This window comes from Poecilia formosa, unplaced genomic scaffold (assembly GCF_000485575.1).
Source record: "Poecilia formosa unplaced genomic scaffold, Poecilia_formosa-5.1.2 Scaffold56, whole genome shotgun sequence".
Classification (NCBI taxonomy): Eukaryota; Metazoa; Chordata; class Actinopteri; order Cyprinodontiformes; family Poeciliidae; genus Poecilia; species Poecilia formosa.
The window spans coordinates 2,143,645-2,168,113 of NW_006799995.1; the positions used below are offsets into that span (position 1 = coordinate 2,143,645).

Here is a 24,469-nt window from a genome sequence, read left to right on the forward strand (position 1 = left end):
CATTTGTAATCTATAGGGGGGCGCAGAAAATGTTTGGGAACCACTGTCCTAAACAATAAGGCCAAGACCAACAATTAGCGTAATATTCAACATCTGACTTTAGTGGTTGGCGAATAAAACAGAGGAATTATATTTGCTAAACAAATCAAAGTTATTAACACATAACAGGCCTCCTAGTTCAGTAACAGTAACTATTTCCATATGGTGTTCAGTGGAGGCACTACCAGCCAAGATGTTGAAGCATCTTCTGTTCACACTTTTATCTTACTCTTGGTAAGTCTATCTTATGTTCCAATGTGGATGTTCATTTTCCTCTTGTCCTTCATGTTAATTTAATAGTTTGGAATTGATACAGAAAAAGATTATTAGGCTCCATGTATTGAATGAAAAAATTCTACTGATCTAAAAAGAAATCAAGATAAAGTTCTACATCGTTTTAAAGATGGCCAACACAGAAAACATCCCATAGAAAGACGGGTTATCCTTGCTTTCATTCCATTAATCTTTACAGGCTCAATTGCTGTCCAGCTGCTAGTGAAAGCTGGACAATGGAAGGATGAATTCAAGTAATCTTCTATGATTCTTCTAACTTTGATCACAATGACTGCTGTCTTCTGTAGCCAATACTAACCACTCACAAGTACTCCATTCAACCCCCCCTGACCTCTTAAACTATCCCTTTAAGTGGCAACATTCAGTTTGAGCTGCAGTGTTCCACACCAAGAGACACTCCCCAAGTTGCAATGCACAGGTCAAAAGGTGAAAACAACACCAGCACAACTGTCCCGCCTGGAAATAAAATTATTTTTAAACTTTGATCTGATTCAAAAGTACGTCAAGAGGGAGAGTGGGCCTGAGCGCTGTTTTAGTTGAAAAAGCCCAACACCCCTAGTTTACTGAAAAATAATCAATCAATGACAATTTGCTGAAAGAGCTGTAGTTAGTAGAATGCCAAGTGTGTTCACTGGTAATAGATTATATAACTGCATTGACAGTTTACTGATTAAAAATACGATCAAACTATTCAAAGATTTTTCTCCCATTTAATATAAACAGTTCAATCTACTGACTGGAATAACAGCGGAGGTCGATGTTTTCCACTGAATATGCACTCGTGGAGTTCTGTGTGTTTGATGCAATGTAATTATCTGATTGTTTGGCACCATCGAGTCTGTGGCATGCAACTACCGCGGCCGAAATCATTTATATGACAGTCTAGAAGATAAACGGATTGTAGAGGGGCATGGCATTACATGTGGAAAATGAGTAGAGACCGAGACAATCATATATCCAGTAGTCGCTGACAGGGCCGTTATGAGGAGCATGCCCCATTTACTGAAGAGGGAGCACAGCTGTCACCAGTGACGGCCATACTTCGGCCATATCCCGGGTTTTGCCACAAGGTAAAGAGCAGTAAGTGATTAATGAGGTATGTCAAGGCACTCAGCTGACCCTGTCCTCAGGTACTATAGCAGTACATACTGTAAACATTCATAATACCACTCCCATACTCACCCTTCTGACATGCCTTGGGATACTTGATGTAAGACACGGCTTTCGTGCAGAGGGACCAGACGGTAATTCTCAGCTGTCACAGCAAAAACAAAAAACACAAGATATGTTTTTTTTTGTTTGTTTGTTTGTTTTTTAGTAAAAACATACTCTAAAATATACAAATTTATTTCTCTTACACATGTAAAGACAGATGAAATTCACAGTCTGATCTTTGATGAGAAAAGCTCTTCAGAAAATGTGTCAAGCCAGATACAAACAGAAGCTGCTCCCATTCAAGACTGGTTTGCATTTACAGCGGCTTGAAGACGTTTTTACCCCCTGGCATGCAAATGTTTCAGATGAGCAAATTATGTCTTAACACCAGACTAAGACAATCTAAGTAAGAACAAACTTTAGCTTTCAAATTATGAGTTGATTCGTTGAGGGAATACGGTTTCCCAAACCAAGTTGGTCCTATGAGAAGAAATAAAACTCAATAATTCTAATAGCTGCTTATGCAAAACAAAGCAGCAACAACTGCCAAGTATTTGTGATAACTAGCAATTCACAAAAGTGATGTCAATGTTTGTTTTTGTTAAGTTGTTTTTGTTTTTTTAAGAACTCTACAGGCTCTTAGAGAAATATTAGTAGGTCAAACACTCCAACTACCAAGGAAAGTTTATCACACTTTCAGGATTTCCCCTTTTCTGGATAATTACTCTCATACATTCTAGGTCTTTTACATACAAATGACATGTGTTGCTCTTTTAAAATATTACAGTCTTCTTTGTGTTGTCAGACAGGCTCTATTGAAATAAAGTCTTGATTGTGCAGGTCAGGTTTTATCCAGTCCTGAGTGAAAATACTTGAAGTCAGTTGACGAAATACAATTTGGTTTATGAATGTTAATTTATGATTTAATAATTACCAGGGAACTGACTTTTATTTTCCTCCAAAGGATCAGGTTAGCTTGGATTGCTTTATTCTCAAAATAAATGAAATCAAATAAACATGTTTTTTTTTATATGTATAAATTTAAGTTAACTTTGTCTCATATCTAATTTGTTTGAAGATTTTAAATATGTTAATTTGATTAAAATTGGCAAAATTTGAAAATAACTGTAAGGGAGGATATACTGATTGGAAGTAGAGCAGAGTCCAAGTCAAGCACGCTCTCATTTAACTCACAGATGAGAGTTCATATATACATAGCAGGAAACTGGCTCACTCTGATCTGTCTGCTCCATGGTTTAATGTTAGACACGTCCGCTACAAGTGTGACAAATTAACAGTTGTGTAGCTGCGAATGTCGTGCAGACTGACAGACGTAAAGCAGCAGCGAAGAAAAACTATGTGACCACAAGCCAACATGACAAGGAACCATGTGTTAATGGTCAGTTTCGACAACAGTCAGTCAAATATCCACCTATCTCAGTTCAGCAAAGTTCAGGAGCAAAAAAAAAAAAGGAGGAAAGGAGGCAGCACTCAAATTATAGTTAAGGAAAATAGTGGAATAAGGTTGTTTAAAAGCTTGGATCCTCAACAGTGATCATTTAAACAGAATAACTCCAAGGTTTCAAGGCCATAACTGATTATTTTTTACTACAAAATATTTTCTGGTTGTTAGTGGACACTGAGAGGTGTTTTTTTTTTTTTTGTTCGTTTGTTTGCATTTAGCATACACAGTTGTAATTAAAACTAAATAGAAAAAAATTATCCCAAACTTTAACCGTTTCTCAGAAATAATATTTTTGGCAACTTATGGCTATTAGAAAACAAAAACATGCCTACTTCAAGCATTTATATGTGGTTGCAAACCTGTGTTGTCATTTTTGGGCAATGTTTAAAGCCTTAAATAATATTATGACATGTCGCATCCAAAGTTATCAGAAGTGAATCTTCTGCATTAAATATTCAGCGATGTAACTTATACAATTTCTGCTGGTAATCTTCCAAGAATCATTAAATAACAAAGAGGGTTGAGATAATTCAATATTAACAGAAGAGTAAGTTTTACTTGGTTAAAAACAAAACAAAAAAACAAAAAAAAAACAGGAAATTAACTTCTTTTGGATGATCATTCTTAATAATCCTAATTTTAACTTTCAGACTCTATAACTTTTAACAACACTTCTGAAATGAGGACCTTTTGTTATAGCATTCAGTCAGACATATGAACAGGGGATAAATCCGTCACTGAAACAGTCTGAAGTGTTGACCCTTCTGTTTAGTCAGCCAGTTTGGACAACCAGCTGTGTAGACCCTGCAATAACATCTCACTGCAGACTTACTGGACTTCCCCTCTGTTAAGCTGCCATAACAACCAGAGTCAACACTGCTCAAACACCCACATGCTTTACACATAAATGCTTCGAGGCCACCACATATTAAAATGCAGAGTGATCAAGACCAGAACAGAGTGTAACTTTAAACTGAGGAGGGAAAAGTGTGTGTGTGTGTGTGTGTGTGCGTGTGTGTGTGTGTGTGCTTGTGTGTGTGAGCAAAATAGGTGGGAAATGATTTTGCTTGTGTGGCGGAATGCAATTAGAACGAGAGTCAGTAACGCTAGGATTAAAATGAAGTATTCTCACCAATTCTGGAGGAGCAGTTTTAAAGTGGGTGGCTTGATTTGAGAAGTATCGGCGGTCTGGTGGTTACCCTAACCCAACCATGTGTTTAAAACTTAAAGAACTCAGTGAGAAAATACAGGTAATGAGGAAAGTCTGCAATAAATTTATCATCCATTTTATTGCATGGTTGTGTGAGGGCTGGAGGATAGGAAAGTGCACCTGATGCTGGATAACCCTATCTGTCAACAGAGGATTAGACAGAAGGCATTCCACATAAAAAAACTATCTCAAACCAATATAGACCATATCTCCAGTTACCGTCTCATGAATTTACCAAGGAACTATGGCCTCTTGTGGCCTACAAAGGCAACGAGCGACTTATTGTCCCACGCTGCATACCATCTGCTGCCTACATTTACAGTCTACAGTAGCAGTATTGCCAACTATGTTACATGCAAGTAATGCTTCATCTGAACCTGCCAAAAACATCCCGGCTAATCTGATCTCAACAATGTGAAAAATCCTAAATGAAGATGCCCTCAAGCTTCTCCTTGGCTATATATTTTTTTTGACTTGGGTTTATTGGTTATAAAGATAAACAGTCATGTTGGAGGGGGATTTTGAGAGGTACTCAGGTAAATGACTGGAACCTAAAACTTACAGAAAACAGACAAATGCAACACTTTTAAGTTACTTTCTCGCAAGTCTTCAATGTGGGCCCATCCTTTTCACCCAGATTAGGAAAGTGATCAAAAGAGTATATAAAATACCAAAAATAGTAGAGTATTTTGGTTTAGGTTAAAAGTGAAAAACCAAGGCAGTACACCAAGCAGATTTACCAGCACATAGACGCACAAACACTTCCACAAAGGCACGATGCAAAGCACAGGCAGCTGTCACTAAACAAGTTAATATAGCAGGCTGTTTATGAGTGGAGCTGAAATTTAAGCTTGACACGAACACCAGCCTGGCACTGCGTAAATGAAATCCTGATTCAGGGTGAAGGCAAGTTCAGTGGACTGTTTCGAATTATTGTCAGTTTTTTTTTCTTGCTTTGTGTTGGTTTGGCCATCCTTCACACAACAGCATGGCAAGTGAGGAAGCACTAATTAATCAAACTATATTTCCTTCTTTACCATGGAATGTTTAAAGAACAATACATTCTTGATGCCACTGTATTAATTATGTGTAACTAAGCTATTTAAGATACGGATCAGTTACTTATGAACCATTTTGTTTGAGACAGTGCTAAAAAAGGGTTCATGCTTATTTACTGCAATTAACAGTTCATTTCCCTTTGAAACTTTTGCAGCATGGTTTTGAAAAGTCACATCACTTCCAAAACAGAACAATGTAAGATTAAGAGCGTAACAAAGGCTTTAAATCAGGCAGAGCAGAAGAACAGCATAAAAACATAAAAGTTACAAACAAATAATAGTTCAAGTACATATTTCTTAAATTGTGTGCTTTGTTGGTCAGGCACAAATTGTTAAAAATTACAACAGTTTAATCTCGCAATGACATCAATCATGGTGATACAAGATAAGCCATTTTTGATTTATCTTTGCTTAAATCAAAATGACAGGCAAGTCCAACATAAAATTATTATGGCAAATAAAACCAAAAGTTAAAACTCAGAGTATGTATGCTTGTATGTGTTTTATGTAATACAGTTTGGTTTAACTTTAGCAAAAAGAAGATGAAGACTAACATTTTCTGATGAATAAATGGAAATGGCATTTTAAGATAAAAATTGGATATTGACCAATAAAAGACAAAATAGGTGCATCTCTAATTAAAACATATCAGCAAATCTGAAATCAGACTGTGCTTTTTTTTTTTTTTTTTTACAAGGGGTGGGATCATTCCACCCACTCCTGTTTTGTTTCTTGGAAGACACAAACAGACACAAAGCACTAAAACCACAGACACTTGCACTCTGTGCACCCTTCTCCAGACCAGACGGACTACGTAGTTGCACCACAACACCTGTCAACTGAGTCCCGGAGTCAGGTTCAGCATGACAGACACGGCCTGTCGCGGTGCCTTGTCATATTCCACATGGTCTTAGGACAGCAACTATGTTTTCTCACCCTTTATAAACACATGCCTGCTCTAGACTCTATATAAAACAGGACGCACAGAAAATAACCAAATGCGTCTTTATTACCCTGGGTGTAGTTTTGCCAACTTCTATTAATGTGCAATCAACTTCTGCTGACTTAATTGTTTTTGGCAGTTGAGCTGGTTAAACAAGACTGGAACATATTTATGCACAAGACGCGTGACAGGAAAAAAAGAAAGTCTTAATTCAAAACTCAAGATCTAAATCCTAATTCCTCTTGGGTTCGTCAGTGTCCAACTTCTGCTAAATGGTTCATGCTAATCAATCACATCTCATCTCAGCAGAGATATATATAAATCAAACCGATTCCAAGTATTTAGGGGAGTGGAATAAAACATCTCTCGTTACAAATATGTAAATAAACGCACATCACACATGTCTTAGATGTTATGCAGTCATTACATTACTTTCACATTTTGAAAGTGTCTATCTCTAAACAGATGATAAACTGTACCATGCTGCATATACATAAGCTTAAACACGTTTCCCTTTGTGTGCGTTTCTCCGTTTGTATTTGGTTAAAAGCAAAAAAGTAAAAGTTTAGATGTTTAAGCATAAAAGGAGCTCTGAGTGAAACAGGGACGCGGGTGAGGTCAGCTTAAAAAATAAGAATAGAAACTGGATTTCACAAACAAAAGAAATAATAAGAATGTAGTTACACCAACTTGATTCAGTCTATCATCATACAATATTGTTGTGTGTGTCCTACAAGGTGATTTAGTTTGCTTTGATTGAAGCTTATTGACAGTGTATGGAAGGTTGAAGTTGAGATAATTTGAAAAGTTCACCTATAAACAAAATATTAAAGCCCACAGCCATCTTTGTATAAAAAAAAAGTGTGGAAAAGAGTGGACTTACTTTGGAATAATTCAAAGTTTTCTGCCATTTAGACAAATGATAAAAGAATTTCCTTTTTATTTGCTAAATCTTAAAAAATCATCTTAAACTTTGACAAGGAAGGATGGGTCACATAGTAGCAACAAATAAGCTCTGAACAATCAAAAACCAATCACATTACAAAATAGTGGATATATAACATCAGGTGTCAACATGTCTAAAAGCATTAGAAGCTTCTTAACAAAAAATAAAATCCTTCGAGGAATTAGATTTTAAACAGTTGAGGGAGAGAATGAGAAACAGAATAAAAACCTGATCCTTCATTTGGCTGATCTCTCCATTTTATCTAAAGTGTTTTACATTCAAGTTTTAGAGTAAGATTGTGTTTGTGAATCACTACTATTGCACCAGATGCTCAGATTTGTAAATATTTGGGAGAAAACCAACTCTTTGCAAGCATCAAAACACTCGCTATGGTCAAGAGTTCTCAAAGGTTCACAGAAGAAACTTGATCACTTTACTGACAGGCAGCAGACTCATGGATCCATCCAGCCAACTCTATTTAATAAAATCAATTACTTAAAAATTAAAGAATAGAAACGTTTGAGTGGCCCCTTTTTCAGAGCTGGCATTTTTATTAAGTGATTTCACCATTTGTATCAGCACTGTAAGTTTATTATAAGAATTTGCTTGCTAGGATCATAACAGAGCATGCACACATTTCACCCATATGTTAAAGGTACTTGAGACTCATGTATGACAGGACGCTAACAGGAGGGGAGGAATGAAATCAGGCTGAATACATGCAGCAGGTGGGGGTCAGGGGGGCGTAGAGGCAGTCAAGGAAAGCTCTGGTGTCTGGCTATTTTCAGGTCTCCCCTTCCTCACAAGCCAGCAACAGTTGAAACCAAACAAGCGCACACATAAAAACACTTGCATTAGATGCATGCACCCGAGCATCAACTACTTTCATACTTACATGGAACTCGGTGGTGTTGAGAATGTGACGTCCGTCTGGACTCCAGCGTGAGGAGACTAGTCCGATCGAGCCCTCATCGATCTTACAGTGCCAGTCCGGCTGCTCCAGAGACCACACCTGAAGACGACGACGCAGCCAAGGGAGACAATGGCAGAAGAATGACCATCAAGCAGTTGCCGTAGCCGTTCTTATAGACACGCCTGTAATTTCAAACCGTTGATTTTAAGCTTTGAAAGACGAGCGAAAGTTTGAAACCATGAAAGACTGGAACTGGATGCCCTTTCAAAGGTAAGATGCTTCCTCTATATTCAGCATGACTGAGTTCACAAGGGAAAGAAAAAAATATTTCCACTAGAATAGTGACAACTAATTTCTCCTGAGCTTTTGGCTAAAAACTAATTATTACTGATTCCAGTGATTATTGTTTCTGAGGTGGTTTTTTTGACAATGAAAATGCTACAGATATGTTTCTGTTATTTTCACACAATCTAAATGTATTTGAAATAAAAAAAATAAGACTGGAGTCTTTAAGTAACATGTCAGAGGTATAAAGTTTAGACACCATACACATTAAGACCAATTTGTTAATGTCAAAGGCCTAAGACTCATCTCTTTGTGTTTCAGTACAAACAGCTGGGTTTCACCTTTTATTTGAACGAATGACTTTAAATCTTATCTAAAATTAATTTATTAAATAAAAAGCACCAATCTCCGGCTGTAATGTTGAAGGATTTTTAAACTTAAATTAGCAATATTTTAATGAAAAACTAACTTATCATTAAAAATACTAATATGAACCACTAGTGTGGTCTTTATTAATAATTTTCCAGCCTTGACAAGTTATCTAAACATCTTATACTTATAACTGTCTCTTTTACTGTTTTTTTAAAGTGGAAAATTTATTTAATGTATAGAAAACTGTGTAGAGAAAACTATCATAAACAAAGCATCTTAACAAGATATTGCCTATTCATAATTTTAAAGAAAGTGTACAAAACAAAACTAATTCATGCTGTATAAAAAAAGATAAATTATATGGTTTTGACATCAGCTTTTTTTGAATGTCACTCTAAACACCACAGGATTTTAAGGGGGAAACAATTTAATTATGAACAATGGTCTTTTGCTTGCTTATTAGATTAACTTCTGTGACAAAAATAAACAGAATTTCCATAGCAATCTGTAACATGTTTATGATACTCAATGAATTTTAAAACAGTGGTTGCCAAACTCTTCCGACCCATACTCAAGTATTGTTTGACTATAAATGATATCAATTAAACAGAAACATTGATAACATAAACATAATTAGCCAGATTTGTATCTATTTGCTAGTATTGTCTGTTAAATAATGTACAGCATAAATATGCTTTTGTTATTAGCTTTTCTTTTTTTTTTTTTTTTTAAAGTTTAATCCCAAGACTCCAAATTGTCGCAGACTCAAATGGGACTCAACCCAGACTTTGGGAACCACTTATCAGAATGTGATTTTAAGAAATATTCTCAATATACCCAATATATCAAGATACCCTAAAAAATAATAAAATTGCTAAACTTAAATCCGGATCTTGGGTTATACTTGCATCTGTTACCTGTACCAGCCCCCTCTTGTACATAGCACATAGGATGAACAAAGAGTCAGAGGACCACTCCATGTGTGACACTTGATCCAGACAGGTGTAGAGCTGCAGGATTTGCAAAGTGCTAAGATCTCTCACAACTAGTCTGTATTGTACACAGGTAGCCTGTAGAAGAAAAAGCAAAAGTTGTAGAAGATAGAAGAACAGGCCTATAATTACACAATCAATTAGACAAAGGTTGGAATCAGACGATACCCCATGATCAGCACATAAAACGTTGAAATAATAAATGGTAGCTTTTCTATTCTTTCTATGACACAAAACTAACTTCTGAAAATCGGATTAAGGCGAGCTACATATACCTTAATGTGTAATCTTGTAATTCAACCATTTTCTGTTAGACTCAAAACTACTACTGTTACCAAAAAACGTACAGCATATTTTTCTCCTTTTTGTTTAACATTCCATGGTGGAAGAAACTAATCAAAATCTGTTTCAGCAAGTCAGACCTCAAAGAAAACTGGAAATTGTCTTTTGCCAGAGAAGTGCTGATTGGTGCATCTCTACAAGACTTTGCATATTTATTGATACTTCTGCCACTGTAAACGTGGCTTACCATAAAACAATAAAAAAGACTTACCAAATATTTTCCATCAGGGGAAACTTTGCAAAGATGGTTGGACTGCTTAAAGACCTCAGAGAAATTCATTTTGCAATCACAACTGTTCCTATAATGAGATAACACAGAGTCTGCATTCAATCTTAAAAGCGTAAACAAAGATGTGTCTTCACATTTTCAACTGCATACAGTTGACATTGTAGTTTTCTCGTACTACCGCGTGATGTCGCCATACGTCCAGCAAAATACTACACTTCGTGCATTAGGCAATATAAAGTTTTTCTCTCAAAATAAGTCAAATCATTAAAATGTAAACTACGTTCAAACTTAAACTGAAATGACACCGTTTTTAAACATAACACCCGAAAGCACTGATACAAAAAGCTAAATGTGTTATTTTGACTCGCTGGCAAAACATAAAATAAAAGCGTTATCAACCCCAGTGGTACAACCATTTTTTCTTGTTTAATGAAAATATTATTTGTTAACAAACCATTACAGTAGACATGGAGACGTGAACTGCAAACATAAACTATTAGGGATTCCGCTAAACTAGCTCTAACTGGGCTCGTTCATTGCTAGCATGTAGCACTACTTAGCGGTTAACGTGAAAGCAAACCATGTAAAATATCCAAACATGCCACACTTACTCCTAACTTCAGCAGCATCACTTCCTTCGGCAAAACCTGGGATGTACAAACGTCTACAGGTCTTTCAGAGTTTCTTTCTTCGTATGAAAGCGTTTGGCACACACATTTTTAATCCAACTGTTGTTGGGTTTGTTTCTATGAACGTAAAATGACACACCGGTGCTGTCCAATCAGCGCTCGCCTCCACCGAAACGCCTTATGGGAAATGTAGTTTAAGAAAATATTTTTTGTTTTGTTTTCTCTCCCCGAGTCAAAATGCTCATATAGACCAAATATAAAGAAACGTATTGTCAGAAGTGTTTTATTCCCATGACCAGGCAATTATTTTTTTTTTAATTTTGCAGTCAATTAATTAGTTTTGCAGTGGTCTTGCCGTCCCCGTGTGTATAACATTTTAAATGGTCTGATTAATGGCTTTTCGTAATTTATATATAAAACCAAACATGTCTATACAAATAAATTAAGCATGTTTAATTTAGGCTACAGCTATGTTCTTTCTTGAAAGGTGACAAGGTTTTTTTCCCGCTTGTGTGCGGCTAAACCGCGCTACCCCCTCTCTGCTTCCCTCAGCGCAAAAAAAAAAGACGCTTCACCTCCTTCTCTTCGGTGTCGATCAGCAAAGCCATCACTTCTCTGAAGAGGATGCAAATCAGTTTCCCTCCTCTCTCCAGTTCATATTGCTTCTCTGAAAAGTCAATGAAGTTCTTTCCCTCTTATCAGAGCTAAATTCGGTCGATATATGTTTTGTTTGTTTGCTTTTTCCATGTTGCCATTTTTTATGGAGGGTCACTTTCTTGGCATGTTCGATAAACAAACAGGTACTCGTTGCAATATCATTCCTGGTTGTTTGGATTGGAATAAGCGTAACCTTCAGGTAGGCCTAATATTTCTTCATATTTCAGCTTATGTTTAAATAACTTAAAAAGAAAAGATGAAAAAACAGACTTTTGGAAAGCTAATTTCTCATTACCTATTGATTAAGGTTAAAATGTAGCTATTTATTTAAATTATTGTGGTGAAAATGGCTGTTGATAAGGACTGCATATAGTGCGCATTTTTCTAGACTTTTTTGTTGCTTAGTCTCAGAGCAACAGAAAATACATCTGATTTTGTTAAACATCACAAATAATAGAAGTAATAGCGTCGTTTTAGACGTGGACTTAGACATAAGCGAAAATGTAGGGTAACCTGTTTTATTTAAATATATACCTGAGATATAATTTTAGGCACAGCTTACATAAATAATATCTGGGATTTAACTTCCAAGTTTTATAACATTAAAATATTAATAACTTCAAAGACGCTCAGATCTTACATCAAGATAAACAGCACATTAAATTATCTAAAGTGAGATAATTCACTTGGGCCTAACTTGATTGCATCTAAAACAATTTTTAAATTTAATTTCTGCTCATTTGAGACTGCTTTTTTTTAATCCTCCGCACTAAATAACCCTTGGGAAGGGAAAATGCGTGTATAAGCCATGTTTGTTGTCATGGTCGCTGTAACCGTGGAGTGAAGACGCGAAGAGACCGGTGAAAATTTTCTGCGTAAGACCAGCATATATTAAACAGATTGAAATATTGAATGTATTCATTTTGTAATTTATTTATTCGTGTTAAACAAAAACTGCCCCCAGTTTATTTGTTGCATTTGGATATTTCACCTTATTTGCTACCCACCAGCTCATCAGTGTGTTTTGGTTAATATGCACATCCAGTAAAAATATTAATGCAGAATAATCTGATCGATTTATTTACTTATTTGTTTGCGAAAACTTTGATGGATGCCCGAAAACGCTTAGGACCTTTTTGTTTCTCTCTGGTAATTTTTTTCAAACCACCTGCTCTCCGACCAGGGATCTGCGTTCGTGTCTGAGGCGGCAGATCGCTGCTGGAACAGCGGGAATTTATTGCAGCCAATTGCTATTTTGTCAGACCTTGTCAGCCTTTTTTTTTTTTTTTTTTTTTTTTTAAAAAAAGCTAAAATCATTTTTGGTTCAGCAATCTTCGCGGATGTTTACCGAGGAAGTTCCATATCTGCAATCGATTCGGTGAAGACCAAAGTAAAGACGACTGTGTCCTGTACAGACAGTCACTTTTAGCAATTCGGAGAATTTGTTAAATCATTAAGATTTGAGACTTATTTAGCCTATTTGTTGTTGTGTGTATTTTTCAGATCCTGTACTTTAGCCAGTTTTTCTTGCGCAATCACAGCTATACACTGGTGGTTCCTAAGAGACGTTGCTGCGCGGCTCTTAATACATTTTCACAAACAAATATGCCCATCACGATGTCAGCCTGTCTTAACTGCGATCATTTTCTGCATATTCAAACTGGAGACTAAACGAAAAGTCAAGACATCCAATCATCATCAATCGCGGTAAGCCTGCTTTTTGCGACTTTCTCAAATGTAGGCCGCTCGAAACACGTAGAAAGACGTTCCAACTCAAGAGATACAGGCCTACTTATTAGTGAGCGAAATAGTAATAAAAACCAGAAGGTAATTTGTTCAGTGTGATCCAAATCTGTCCAGGACCACCTGGAGTGGTCCGGCGGCGCAATAGTGTTTCTGCCATGAGCGTGTGTGATGGAGTGATATTAAAAGAGGACGGGAGGATGCGGTGCAGAGACTGAGGAGGATAGGCTTCCCCTCGGAATGGAAAAGGCGATGAGTGAGGCAGGTCTGGACTCGCTCAGGCCCCGTGGCGCCCTGTGGCACCTCGCTGGGACTACATAAGTGCAATCACACCTGAATGAAGGCGTTCTGTGTTCCCGTGTGTGTTGAACCCCTTCCACTATTTCACTCGACGAAAACTTTGTATAACAACTACAGAGGTTAAAAAATAATAATAATAAAAAAAAAACGTTACCTATGCATCTTCACGGTACTTTACAGCCATGTTAAAATTAACGACAGCACAGAGTTGGATTTTCTTGGTATGGCTCTTTGCCCAGGGTGTCTTTCTCTAAGAGGCGGTATGCAAAAAAAGTTTGCACTTGCTGATCAAGCAAATGTTCTGTTGCTTATTGACATCGAGTGTCTGTCATTGTTCTCCACTGATCATTGCAGGCTGCACTGAAGGTGTTTTCATTCAAGACTGCAATTGGTACTAAATTAAGCAGTTACCTTTTTTTTCTTTTTTTTTAAGAAATAGTGTGTATTTGATAATCTGAATTATGTAAACAAGTCAAACCTAAACTAGATTCTTCTGTCCTGAATAGACATTTAAAAACTCAGTTTGTGACTGGCAAGAGGTTTTTTTTTCTTTTGTTTTTAAAACACACAATATTTTTTAAGTATCTAAACACACTATATGGATTGACTTTTCAAGCTGATTTAAGATTCTTTTAAGCTCAACCTCGGTTTGTGAACGAAATTAAGAAATGTTGTTTTCCCTCAAAAATAGCTCAATATTTGTCTCAGTCTCGGACACAGGAGGAGGGGCTCAGTGAGAGGAGCAGTCATGCAAGGATTACCAATGATGGAAATAGAGCATAGTTTAGTTGTTCTTGATTTCATTTCCAAAAACAAGTTTCAAACTTTAGAGGTGAATAGGCCACAGTGGGCAATAGCACTTGTAAATACCCTTTGCTTGCCAACAAACTTCCCTTTTAAGAAGTTTATGATGAACCAAAGATTGATGTGGATAAATCATTTATATTTTGACTGCCTGTGTCTCAAAGCTCTACATGAGTTAAGTAGTTTGATTCTACTTTGCAAATAATTTATACCAAAATTGCTCTACCAGAAAATAACCTCACACCAGTGGTTGTTTTGGAGATTTAAATGTTAATTGTTTTTTTCTGCATTATCCATGCATTTCTACTCAGTTATTATCAGATATTTACCATTCATTATACAAACTTAATTAAATATCTCTGTGGCTCGCAGAGCGATCTGCCCCTCATCAGACTGCCCGTCCTTTAAGATGTCCCAGTCCACTGTTGTTGAGGAAGGCGGCACCTTGGAGCATCTCTGGAGCTCTCTGTGAGTCAACGTCTGCTGATGACCGCTTTCTGTGATTATATACTTTTTATTAAACCAATCTATTGTTTCATTTTTATCTCAATGCATGTTATAAATTATACAATGAGATAAAAAAACAAAAAACAAATGTATGTTACTTCCACTTTAGGTTGCGGTAAAAAAACAGTTTTCTGATGGTGAAGGTAAATTATTAGCTTTCTATAATAGACCAGACTTTAATATAAAGATGCTCTTTGTATCATGAATGCGACTTATATATATTGAGAAATTACATTGCAAGCCAAATTTTTTGTAACAATCCAGTGGTGTTTTAATAATAGTTTTGATGTGGGTGAAATGACACACTGAACCGTTCTGTTTAGAGGTGACATCAACAGTTGAAAAAAAGAGTTATGTTTCAATTGTGCCTCAAATAGTTTTTCCATTCCTTATTGTGATATTGATTTGTGATACGTGGCTTTACATCACAGCAGACTGATAAAGAGAACGTTAGTATCTTATTCAAGATTTCTATTTGTTACACTCTAAGAAATAATCCTGTAAATTTACAGTAACATATTGACAGCTATAGACGCCAGAAGTTTACTGTAAATACACAGTAGCTGTAACATAATTAATCCTGACAGTAGGTTACCGTCAATGCAAGTACGGTATAGATACTGTGAAAGAACGGTAAAATACTGGCGTCCATAGCTGCCAGTAAAACCAGAGAGCTTTTTTTTTTTTTTACCCAGGATCCTGGTTGGCATTTCATAATCTCTGGTTCAAGATATGTAAAACAAAAATACTTATTTTAAATGTGTTTTTTTTTTTGCCACAAAATTTTCTAAGCTGATTACAGATTTTTAAAATAGTTTAAGGTCATGAAACATGTTTGAAGAAAATAAAGACAAAAAAAATAGCCCTACTGTTTTTCTGAAAGTAAATAGGCTACAGGTTGAATTTCTCATAAATTCACTTTATTCGTGAACATTTCACATCCATGATATTTTTGTCCACCTAGAGAGCCAGACAGCACCTATTATGAGCTGCCCCCAAGCAGCCAGCGAGGTGAGCACCCGGTCCCATCTACGAGCACGCCAGGGAATCACCGAAACTGTGCGGAGGTCTCCATGGACGTCTATCACATCAGAGACATGAACGACAATGTCATGGTAGGAACATGAGTTGCTTTGGTTTTCAGAAGCATATGATATAAATTTTTTTGCAAGATTATTTTTGGATAAATAAAAGAATATCTTCTCCTTCTTATTGCTCTTATACATAAACAGTTTTAGCCTCTTTTGGTGTCTTTTTCCCCTTTCCCTCCTTTTCAGGGAGAATTCCCACCTATATAGTTTCCCTCTCCTCAGCAGGTTTTTCCCTCTCTGTTTCTCTGCTGAGCGATCTGTTGGGACTGTGGGGTGGTCTGTGTAAGTGTGTGTGTATGTAGGTGTGTGTGTGTGTGTGTCTATGTGCTGAGGGAGGGATCATGAAATCCCACAGTGCCTCCACAGCAGAGCCATCTGTTAGGTAGTGTGTGCCTATGTGCAGATGCATTAACAAGCAAGCGCATTAAGTTTGCAGGTGATCGCTCGGCAGATGGCACCTGTTAAACTTCATGTTCACAAAAAAAAAAAAAATAGCAAATCTCTTTTTAATACAGGGAAATAATTGCACTGCTCATTTTGACTTGGCTCATCTTGTGTCTTATATGAATCTTTGTCTCAAAATCCGATTTCTGACCCCACCTCTGTTTTGTGCCTTTCTGATTTTGAATATTGGTCTCATGCCATTTTTAAGTGGGCAAGTCTGGACCTGTCGGTCTGGTTAATGAATAGTCATGACAGAAAAAAAAAAATAGAGAGAGAGAGAGAGAGGCAGGGCGAGAATTTGTTGTTGAATTGTTGCTAGATGCATAGCAAATAAAGAAGGCCAAGTGGAGAAAGAGAAGCTGATGAGGAAGAGGCAGGGCATCTTCGGTCCTCCATCATGTCCGGCTGCACAGAAAGGTCACCTGGCTGCAAAGAGGTCAGATGTTACTGTCCAACCTGACCACAGAACCATTGCAGAGGCAGGTTTATCTTGTCAGGAGCCCAACGATGCTGTGTGATGTGGTGAGTTGATGCAAATTTACAACAGTGCATACTGAGTTTGATTTATTTGAAAGAAAAAGTTATGCAGAAGATTGTATTGCAGTTATTTGTAAAGTATTCTGGACATCATCTCTATATTTAAATGTTTACTAATAGCATAGACGGAAAAATTTGTTTGAGATTTGACTTGATTTTCATTGCTTATGGCAGGGGTGGCCAGCTCCACGCTTCGAGGGCCGGTCTCCTGCAGCTTTTAGATGTGTCTCTACTTCTACTTGTACTTCAACACACCTGAGTCAAATAATGAAGCCATTAGCAGGACTCTGGAGAACTTGACTGCACTTAGGAGGCGAGTCAGCCATTGGATTCAAGTGTGTTGGACCAGGGAGACATCTAGGAATTGCAAGACACCGGCCCTCGAGGACCTGGATTGCCTACCCCTGGCTTATGGTGTTTGAGCTTTTAAAAACAAGTAAATTTTAATATGTGCTTTGGAATACTTAACATTAATTTCTCTTATAAATATAATTTTTTTTAAAGATTTTGGCTTGGAACACTTTCTACTTATTTGAAAAAGGTGTTCACGAGCTGATAACAGTACATTTTCTTTTGCTTTGCTTCAGTTTATGTTAACCAGGTAAAATTATGAGAACCATATTAAGAGGTAGGTTGGTACAGTTTGGACCCGCCTACTCCATGTTTCTCCATGTTTCCCCTATGAGGGGGAGTTTACCTGAGCAAGAGAAACAGCAGGAGGCAGTAAATCTGACCGCCTCTTGTTTTCTTGGTTTCTACCTATTTACCTGTCAGTTTATTAGTAAAATCTTTTCATTTTTTAAAATCAGATTTCTACAAATCAGCGGTATCTAGGTATCGAGACTTACTGAACAGAATCGCTTGAAATTCAAACTGGGGATCGTATTTGGGGATCAAATACGATAAGTTAAGTTGCTTAGTATGTGGCATTATTGTTGGAGTAGATATCTGCATGTTTCAGAAACGGCTGACCCACTGCAGATTTTCAGTATATCTTTGATTTTCAGAGCATTAGTTGTGATTTAGAGAAAATGACCAGAAAAATAAAAAAACATTAATCGCCTTGTTGATGTCAGAGGAGAATGTACAGATTGGTTTGAAATGACTGAAAGACAACAGTATCTTAAAATAGCATTTATTAGAAGAACCAAGATATGCCAAAAACCATTACTGTAAACCTTAAAGCAGATGGGCAGTAACAGAAGACTCTTAATTCTTTCCTTGCATCCATAATGGCCCTAATTAGATATCACATTTTACTTGTTTTACATGAAGATACAGCACTTTGAGATTCGAAGTCTCGTTTTTGCATTTTGCCTCATATATCCAGCAGGGGGAAACCTTGATGCACACACTTCTGCATTGACCTCCCTTTATCCTCGCATCTGTATGCCATGTGTTTCCATCGGGAAAGTTAAACATGTATAGGTAGTTTTTATATGTGACCATTTTGTTCATTTGTGCAGCTAAGCTTTCTTTTTTTTCCCCCAACCTCCTTCCAATAGGTGTGATAAAACAATGTTAAGTGGCCGTGGTGTTTTATATCATTACAAGGTTTGATATAATAAGTGGCTGTAAAAATAGGTAATAGTCATTTTATCCTGGACCTTTTGTGTTTCATTCACTGTGACAAGTGAAGGTAGCTGCAGCAGGCTTATCCTCGTCTCTTAGTGTTTTGAGCCTTTAAGCTTGGCTTTGAGTGGCAGCAGCCAGGATAACTGCCCATAGGGAAGGTCACATGATGCTGCTGGGATGGGAATCACGTACACACACACACACACATGAACACACACACGTTTGCTCACACAATTGCAGGGAAGGCTTTAGCTCTTGTTTCAACTTGTTGTGAATTCAGTTCAGGTATTAACACAGAGCGCACCTGGGAGTGTATGTATGTGTCCGTGTGTGTGTGTGAGTGTGTGAAATACTTTTTTTTTTTTTTGTGCTGTTGACACATACACCTGGACCTCTTTTGTGCCCAGAAAGCTTTTTTAATAATAGAGCTAGGTTGTAAACAGACATTAGGGGGACATCGCAATTACTTTCTTCATCCCATTTATAAGAAAGGCAAACATCAGTATAAATGCTAATTGCCATATGTTTTAGATGGACGTGCGAGCAAGCAAAATTTTTATCTCTGCAAATGCAGGCTGTGTTTCTCAATTGCAGTGTTTGTCATTATTTTTCTAAGAATCTGACTTTATCTGTACTGCACATACCTATGATTCAGTGTGCCGATGTATGGATCCAAGCAGCAACACTTTGGCGAATTAATAATAGTTTGTATTTAGTTTTGAACATTGACTGACTTTCGCTTTTTTCCCTTCCTGATAGAGTGATAAGATGGGGGATTATTATTTGTGGGTTCCTATTGATCAAGATCACAATAGAATTTTCCAAGGTGAATGGATCTGGAACATTGAGTCAAAGTTTGAAATATGTGTATCTTACAAAGGGAAAATGTAATGGAAAAGTCCTGGTTTTTCTTTTTTTGTTTGTTTGTTTTGAAAACGTGTTAACGATAGCTTACCATGTTTGGTTAATCAGTGATGTCTAGAAAGGAACATACAGTCTTTCTTTAGCTCACTTAAAGTCACAACATGTGAGAGAAAGAAGTTGTCAATTGTCCCATCTGCCTCCTTTATGGCACCTTAAATAGTTTTATCAGCGAGTGTGTAGTATTTGATTGTTTTTGAAGGAAGAAGATGATAAAGGAAGGAAAAAGAGGAAAAATGAAGGAAGAAAGGGTTGGAAAAAAAGAAAAGAGTAAGGAAGGAAGGAAGGAAGGAAGGAAGGAGAGAAACAATATTTTCCTTTTTCACATTATAACCTTACACTTAAATTTAATTAAGTTGGATTTCTTATGTGTGTGAGAGCAATCTAGAAATGAGACGTTTGATGATTTTAAAATTTTCACAAATAAAAAAATCCAATAAGTATGCTGTGTATTTGTATGCAGTCCCTCTGAGTAAATACTGAGCAGAGCCACGTTCCGCTCCAAGTACAGCTCCACGTATTTTATAGGATTCCACCACCATCTAGACTCTCAATTCTTTGGCCATTCTTCTTTGCAAATTGGCTCAATCTAAGAAAGATTGGGTGGAGTTTGAGTACAAACAGTAGTTTGAAATTCTTCTCATAGATTCTGAATTTAACTTTGTACTTAGATTAGGCTATTGCAAGTGGGTTTTCTTGCAGTTTTCTGAGCAGCTTTAGAGCATTGGTTCTTCCACAACCAGAACTATGTGCTGCATTGACTCAGGCGGGGGATGAATGTGTATTTAAGAATAGTTCACGGGACATTAAACTTTTTCAATGCACTGCACATGACATATGAGTGCATTAAGCAGGACGTGCAATGCTTCTGAGTCTGTATAAAACTTAAAATGAAACATCAGAATCCAGTAATCATAATCAAGTACTATTGACTTTAACAACTCATTTTATTGGCTCTTGCAGTTAGCATAATAATTCTTAAGGCAAGATTTGGCAAGCTTATTTTTGTAGCACAGGCTAGCTACCTAAACTTTTGTCTACTTTCCAATTTATGTGAAACATATAACATTATTTTAACAAGCTTGCAAAGTCGTTGGATGTTTCAGCTTCTGAGAGTGCTGACCACCTGACCGTGTTACTGACTGTATTGGTCAGGTTTGCGTGCACAAACCAGAAAGTCAAATTCCTTGTTTGCGCACACAAACCTCACCAATACAGTCAATTCAGATTCTCATTTAGAGAGAGATTGATCTGCGGTGCAGGACGGTGGGGGTTCTGACCTTTGAACTTGTGTTCTTTTGTGTTTTTTTCTTCTTCTTTCCCCTCTCTCTCTCTGTCTCTCTCCCTCTCTTCTCACTCACACACCCTGCATCTTGCTCTCGATGTTAGACCAGACAGTGTTGACTTAGAGTAGGCCTTTACAAGGTGTTTCGGAGCAAGTGTGTACATGCGCCCCGGCATTGCCGTCTATGTCCGGGCATGCCATAATTAGAATGTCGTACCATTTTTTGGGTTCCCATCCCTCTTTTCCTTCTCCGCTTCTCTCCCCTCATCTCAGTGTATCATTCCTCTCTCTCCACACCAGTCCTCACCTTTTTTTTCCCCCTTGTCCTGGCAGCACATGTGCCTTGAGTGTGCGGTAGAACATGTCCACTGATGCACACCTTGCTTGAGGTCTGAGGTTATAGGCTATGCTCCTGCACTCTGCGGTGCTCTGTTGTGTTTGGACGTTTGACTGGCGGAAGATTTGATAAATGAGACCAATGCTCTAGAGGATGTACTACGTGAAAAAGAAGGTAAAAAATTTTTTCTTTAAATTTTCTTTGGCTGGTAGTTAATTTTTCTAGTGCAGTTTCTTGACGTGTCTAAGTCAAAAACAAAACAAAAAAAATCTGTTTTGTTTTTAAAATCTAGATTATTTTTACTATTACTTTCACTTAATTGTATGGATTGAAGATACATCAAGAAAATTACTGTTGATGATCATTGTGCAAAGTGAACGGGTGAACTTGTTTATGTAGATTATGATTTTTTTTTAAATTATTCTTTTGTGTGTGTTTTGTGGACATACTACGACAGAAAACCCTAAGGTATTTTACGAACAGCCAAGTTTGGCCCTAAAATAAAGTCATTAACACTTATTTTTACGTACAGCACATCATCGCTCTTCACAAACACTCTGGAGAGAAAAAAATGGGAAATGGCATGCACTTTGGCAAACCTTGTCATGTCTGTGTTGTACAACATGCATCACATAGCCACAAGGACCTCTGTACGACCGCCCTTAAATTGTACGCAACTTTGAGTGTTATGATGTGTTCATTTCACCAAAAAATGCAGATGTGGGACACCTACACATAAAGCATCACACACAGTGCAAACACAGATATCCCTCTTCTCCTGTAACCCGACCTCCCTTAAGCTTCCAAAACCTCTGTCTCTCTCGCACCTCTAGCTGTGTCCTCCCTCTGCCTTCCTGCTCCCTCCCTTTTTCACCTGTTTGCTTCTCTTCCCTCTTGGCTTCTCCCCCCAGTCCCAGTACAACTTGCTGAGCAGCAGCATGGAGAGCCTGGGGAGCCGCGCCACGTCCGCCAGCCCCTACAGCTCCGAGAACACGTCTTCGTCGGCCGTGCCCACCCCTTCGCCTTACTCCCAGCCCAACTCCACCTTCGAGGGCCTGTCCCCTACCCCGGCAATCCCCTCCAACACCGACTACCCAGGGCCGCACGCCTTCCAGGTGTCCTTCCAGCAGTCCAGCACCGCCAAGTCCGCCACATGGACCGTGAGTAGACAAACACACACACACGCACGTTTGAGGCCTTGACATGCAGTTCCCCTGTCTGTGCATGCAGGAGCTTTTTTTTTTCTCTTTCTGTCTCAGCGTTAGTCACACACTCATCAATATTCACACGGAGACACTCATTCTCACACATTCACCCCAGCCAGCACGTGTGCAGGCATGTTGAGCGCAGGCAAAAGCGGGTCCAGTGATTTATCTTGTCTTATATTAAATTTTTTTTAGAAATCTGCCTGATTAGCACATCAGAGAAAGTCTCGTCCAACAGAACTGCTTGAAACATTTTGTTATATGTGTGTGCCACTGACACATTCTGTCATAGTTTTGAGAATATTTAAATAACGGCATTTAATATGCATCTAAGAGTCGTAGTAAATATGCGTTGGTGCAGATGACATGGTAGCAATAATAATAAATGACTAACACGATCAAACTTGGGACGATTTGAGATATGCATCGTGGGAAACCGAAGTTTAGGATAGAGGGAAGGCCAAACACAATCTATCGTGCAAGTCTTTACAGATCTTCATCTGATGATGATGCCTAACCTTCCATCAAACATAGGTTTAGGACAACATCACATATGTATTGCTGATATAATCAACACATTGTGTGGAAAATGTTCCAGAGCTTGAATAAGTACCAATAGATAATTATCAGCATGTCAAATCTGTAAACCTTTTTCTTTTTTACTGCTCATGAAGTGCATCAACTCTCACCGTATTCTGTTTATAAACCAACATCCAACTGCTTGTAATTTGATGGTTATTTATTTTAGTTTAGCAGAACTGAGGTGCAGGTTCAGACAAATTCTTTGAGATCCAAATGGGGGAAAAAAATGTAGTTTCTTAATATCTGTTCTATTCAAAGATACTAATTATCCAAGAACCTATTTTTGTTGTATTTTATTTAGAGTAAGAAAAAAAAAAAGAAATCTACAAAAACTGAAATAAACATGTCAGACCAGAAAAAAGTGGAACTCGGCCAAAAAGTCTTGATCGTCATCTCTCTTTGAGGATCTTCCCTGACAGAAACCAAACCGAGGATATTTACATTAGAAGCATAAAGGAGTATAAGGTGATGTGACAGTGGTGAAAGACAGGTGAAATGGGAGCTGCGTAATTTGTCATCAAACCAATGAGAAACCTCTCGCTGGAAAGGTGTCACCTCCGACTGTCACACAGTTGACCTCCCTGAAACAAGAGAAACAAGAGACAAACCGCTCTCCCCTCACTCTGTGTGTGAGGCTGAAGTCCTCGGGGGCTGTGTGTTTGCTTGGAGTAACCATGCGTGATGGACTCCTTCAGTCTGTCCTCGGTGATGTAAGAAGATCCTGCCTCGGACATTAGAGCGGTGGTCTTTGACCCGCCACTTTTCTTTCTCTGTCTTTTCCTTCTTCCTCGTTTTAGCACGCACTCATGGCTGTCACCTCTGGCGCCCAGAAGTTTTCCTTTCTATCCTCTGATCAATTCTGTCTCCCTGTCCCCTCTTTGTCTCCTTTAAATCTCTCAGCCACATTGCATTCACATAACCCAAAAAACAACAGAATAATAAAAATAATAATAATGAACTGGAGAAAAATAATGCAATGAGCCAAAACCAGATCCCTCTGTTTGCTTTTAAAATTTGGTGTTTTCATCTTATACTTGACAGAAATGATAAAGAATAATTTCTATCAACTATTTTAAGAAGATTTGAAGTAAACAGGCTTAAGATCCTTACACTGCTGGTGTGCTTACCAACCTACTAAACTACGCAGATTACTTTGAATAATAAAACAAATCCTACAGTTTGAATTCTCACAAAGTTCAATAGACTCGTTTGATATTTTACACATCTTGAGCCAAATTATTTTTAAACTTCTGCAGTAAACATTAACCTCTTGTAAAGGTTGCTGACCCCGGCTTTACACCGCGTTTTGTGCACGTGCCTAAAACGGATCAAATTCCCAAAACGTCTCCATGAGCGAATCAAAGATGGTTCGTTTGCTATTAGGTTCGATTCAGTTTGCTTCAATTCAGCTTTAATTATTCATTAAAGTTCACAACAAATGTCTTCTTAAAAAACTTTGCAAAGTTTAATTCATAAAAAGAAAGTATCGAATCAGTTTAATAGAACCCAATCATCAGGTTCAACTTTATCCGCGTACGTTATTCGTTATGCAGTCAAATTTAGTTTGCGGTGCCAGTTGGCACAAAGATGTCAACCTAAGGAAGTCCAG

The 24,469-nt window shown here is 37.6% G+C and overlaps 2 protein-coding genes across 2 annotated transcripts in view; one reads left to right on the plus strand and one right to left on the minus strand.

Annotated features, from left to right (window-relative positions):
• The window catches only part of LOC103138977 (WD repeat-containing protein WRAP73), a 14,483-nt gene extending 3,459 nt beyond the window's left edge, over window positions 1-11,024 (minus strand). The window contains exons 1-5 of the mRNA XM_007553399.2: window positions 10,855-11,024; window positions 10,226-10,313; window positions 9,598-9,750; window positions 8,006-8,122; window positions 1,516-1,588 (exon numbers count right to left, since the gene is read on the minus strand). Coding sequence (XP_007553461.1) covers window positions 1,516-1,588; window positions 8,006-8,122; window positions 9,598-9,750; window positions 10,226-10,294 — 412 coding nt within the window. The 5' untranslated portion in view covers window positions 10,295-10,313; window positions 10,855-11,024. The remainder of the gene's footprint in view (window positions 1-1,515; window positions 1,589-8,005; window positions 8,123-9,597; window positions 9,751-10,225; window positions 10,314-10,854) is intronic.
• tp73 (tumor protein p73) overlaps window positions 8,140-24,469 on the plus strand; it is a 35,102-nt gene continuing 18,772 nt past the window's right edge. Inside the window, exons 1-4 of the mRNA XM_007553398.2 lie at window positions 8,140-8,293; window positions 14,749-14,844; window positions 15,848-15,998; window positions 21,985-22,233. Of these exons, the coding sequence (XP_007553460.1) occupies window positions 8,262-8,293; window positions 14,749-14,844; window positions 15,848-15,998; window positions 21,985-22,233 (528 nt within the window). The 5' untranslated portion in view covers window positions 8,140-8,261. The remainder of the gene's footprint in view (window positions 8,294-14,748; window positions 14,845-15,847; window positions 15,999-21,984; window positions 22,234-24,469) is intronic.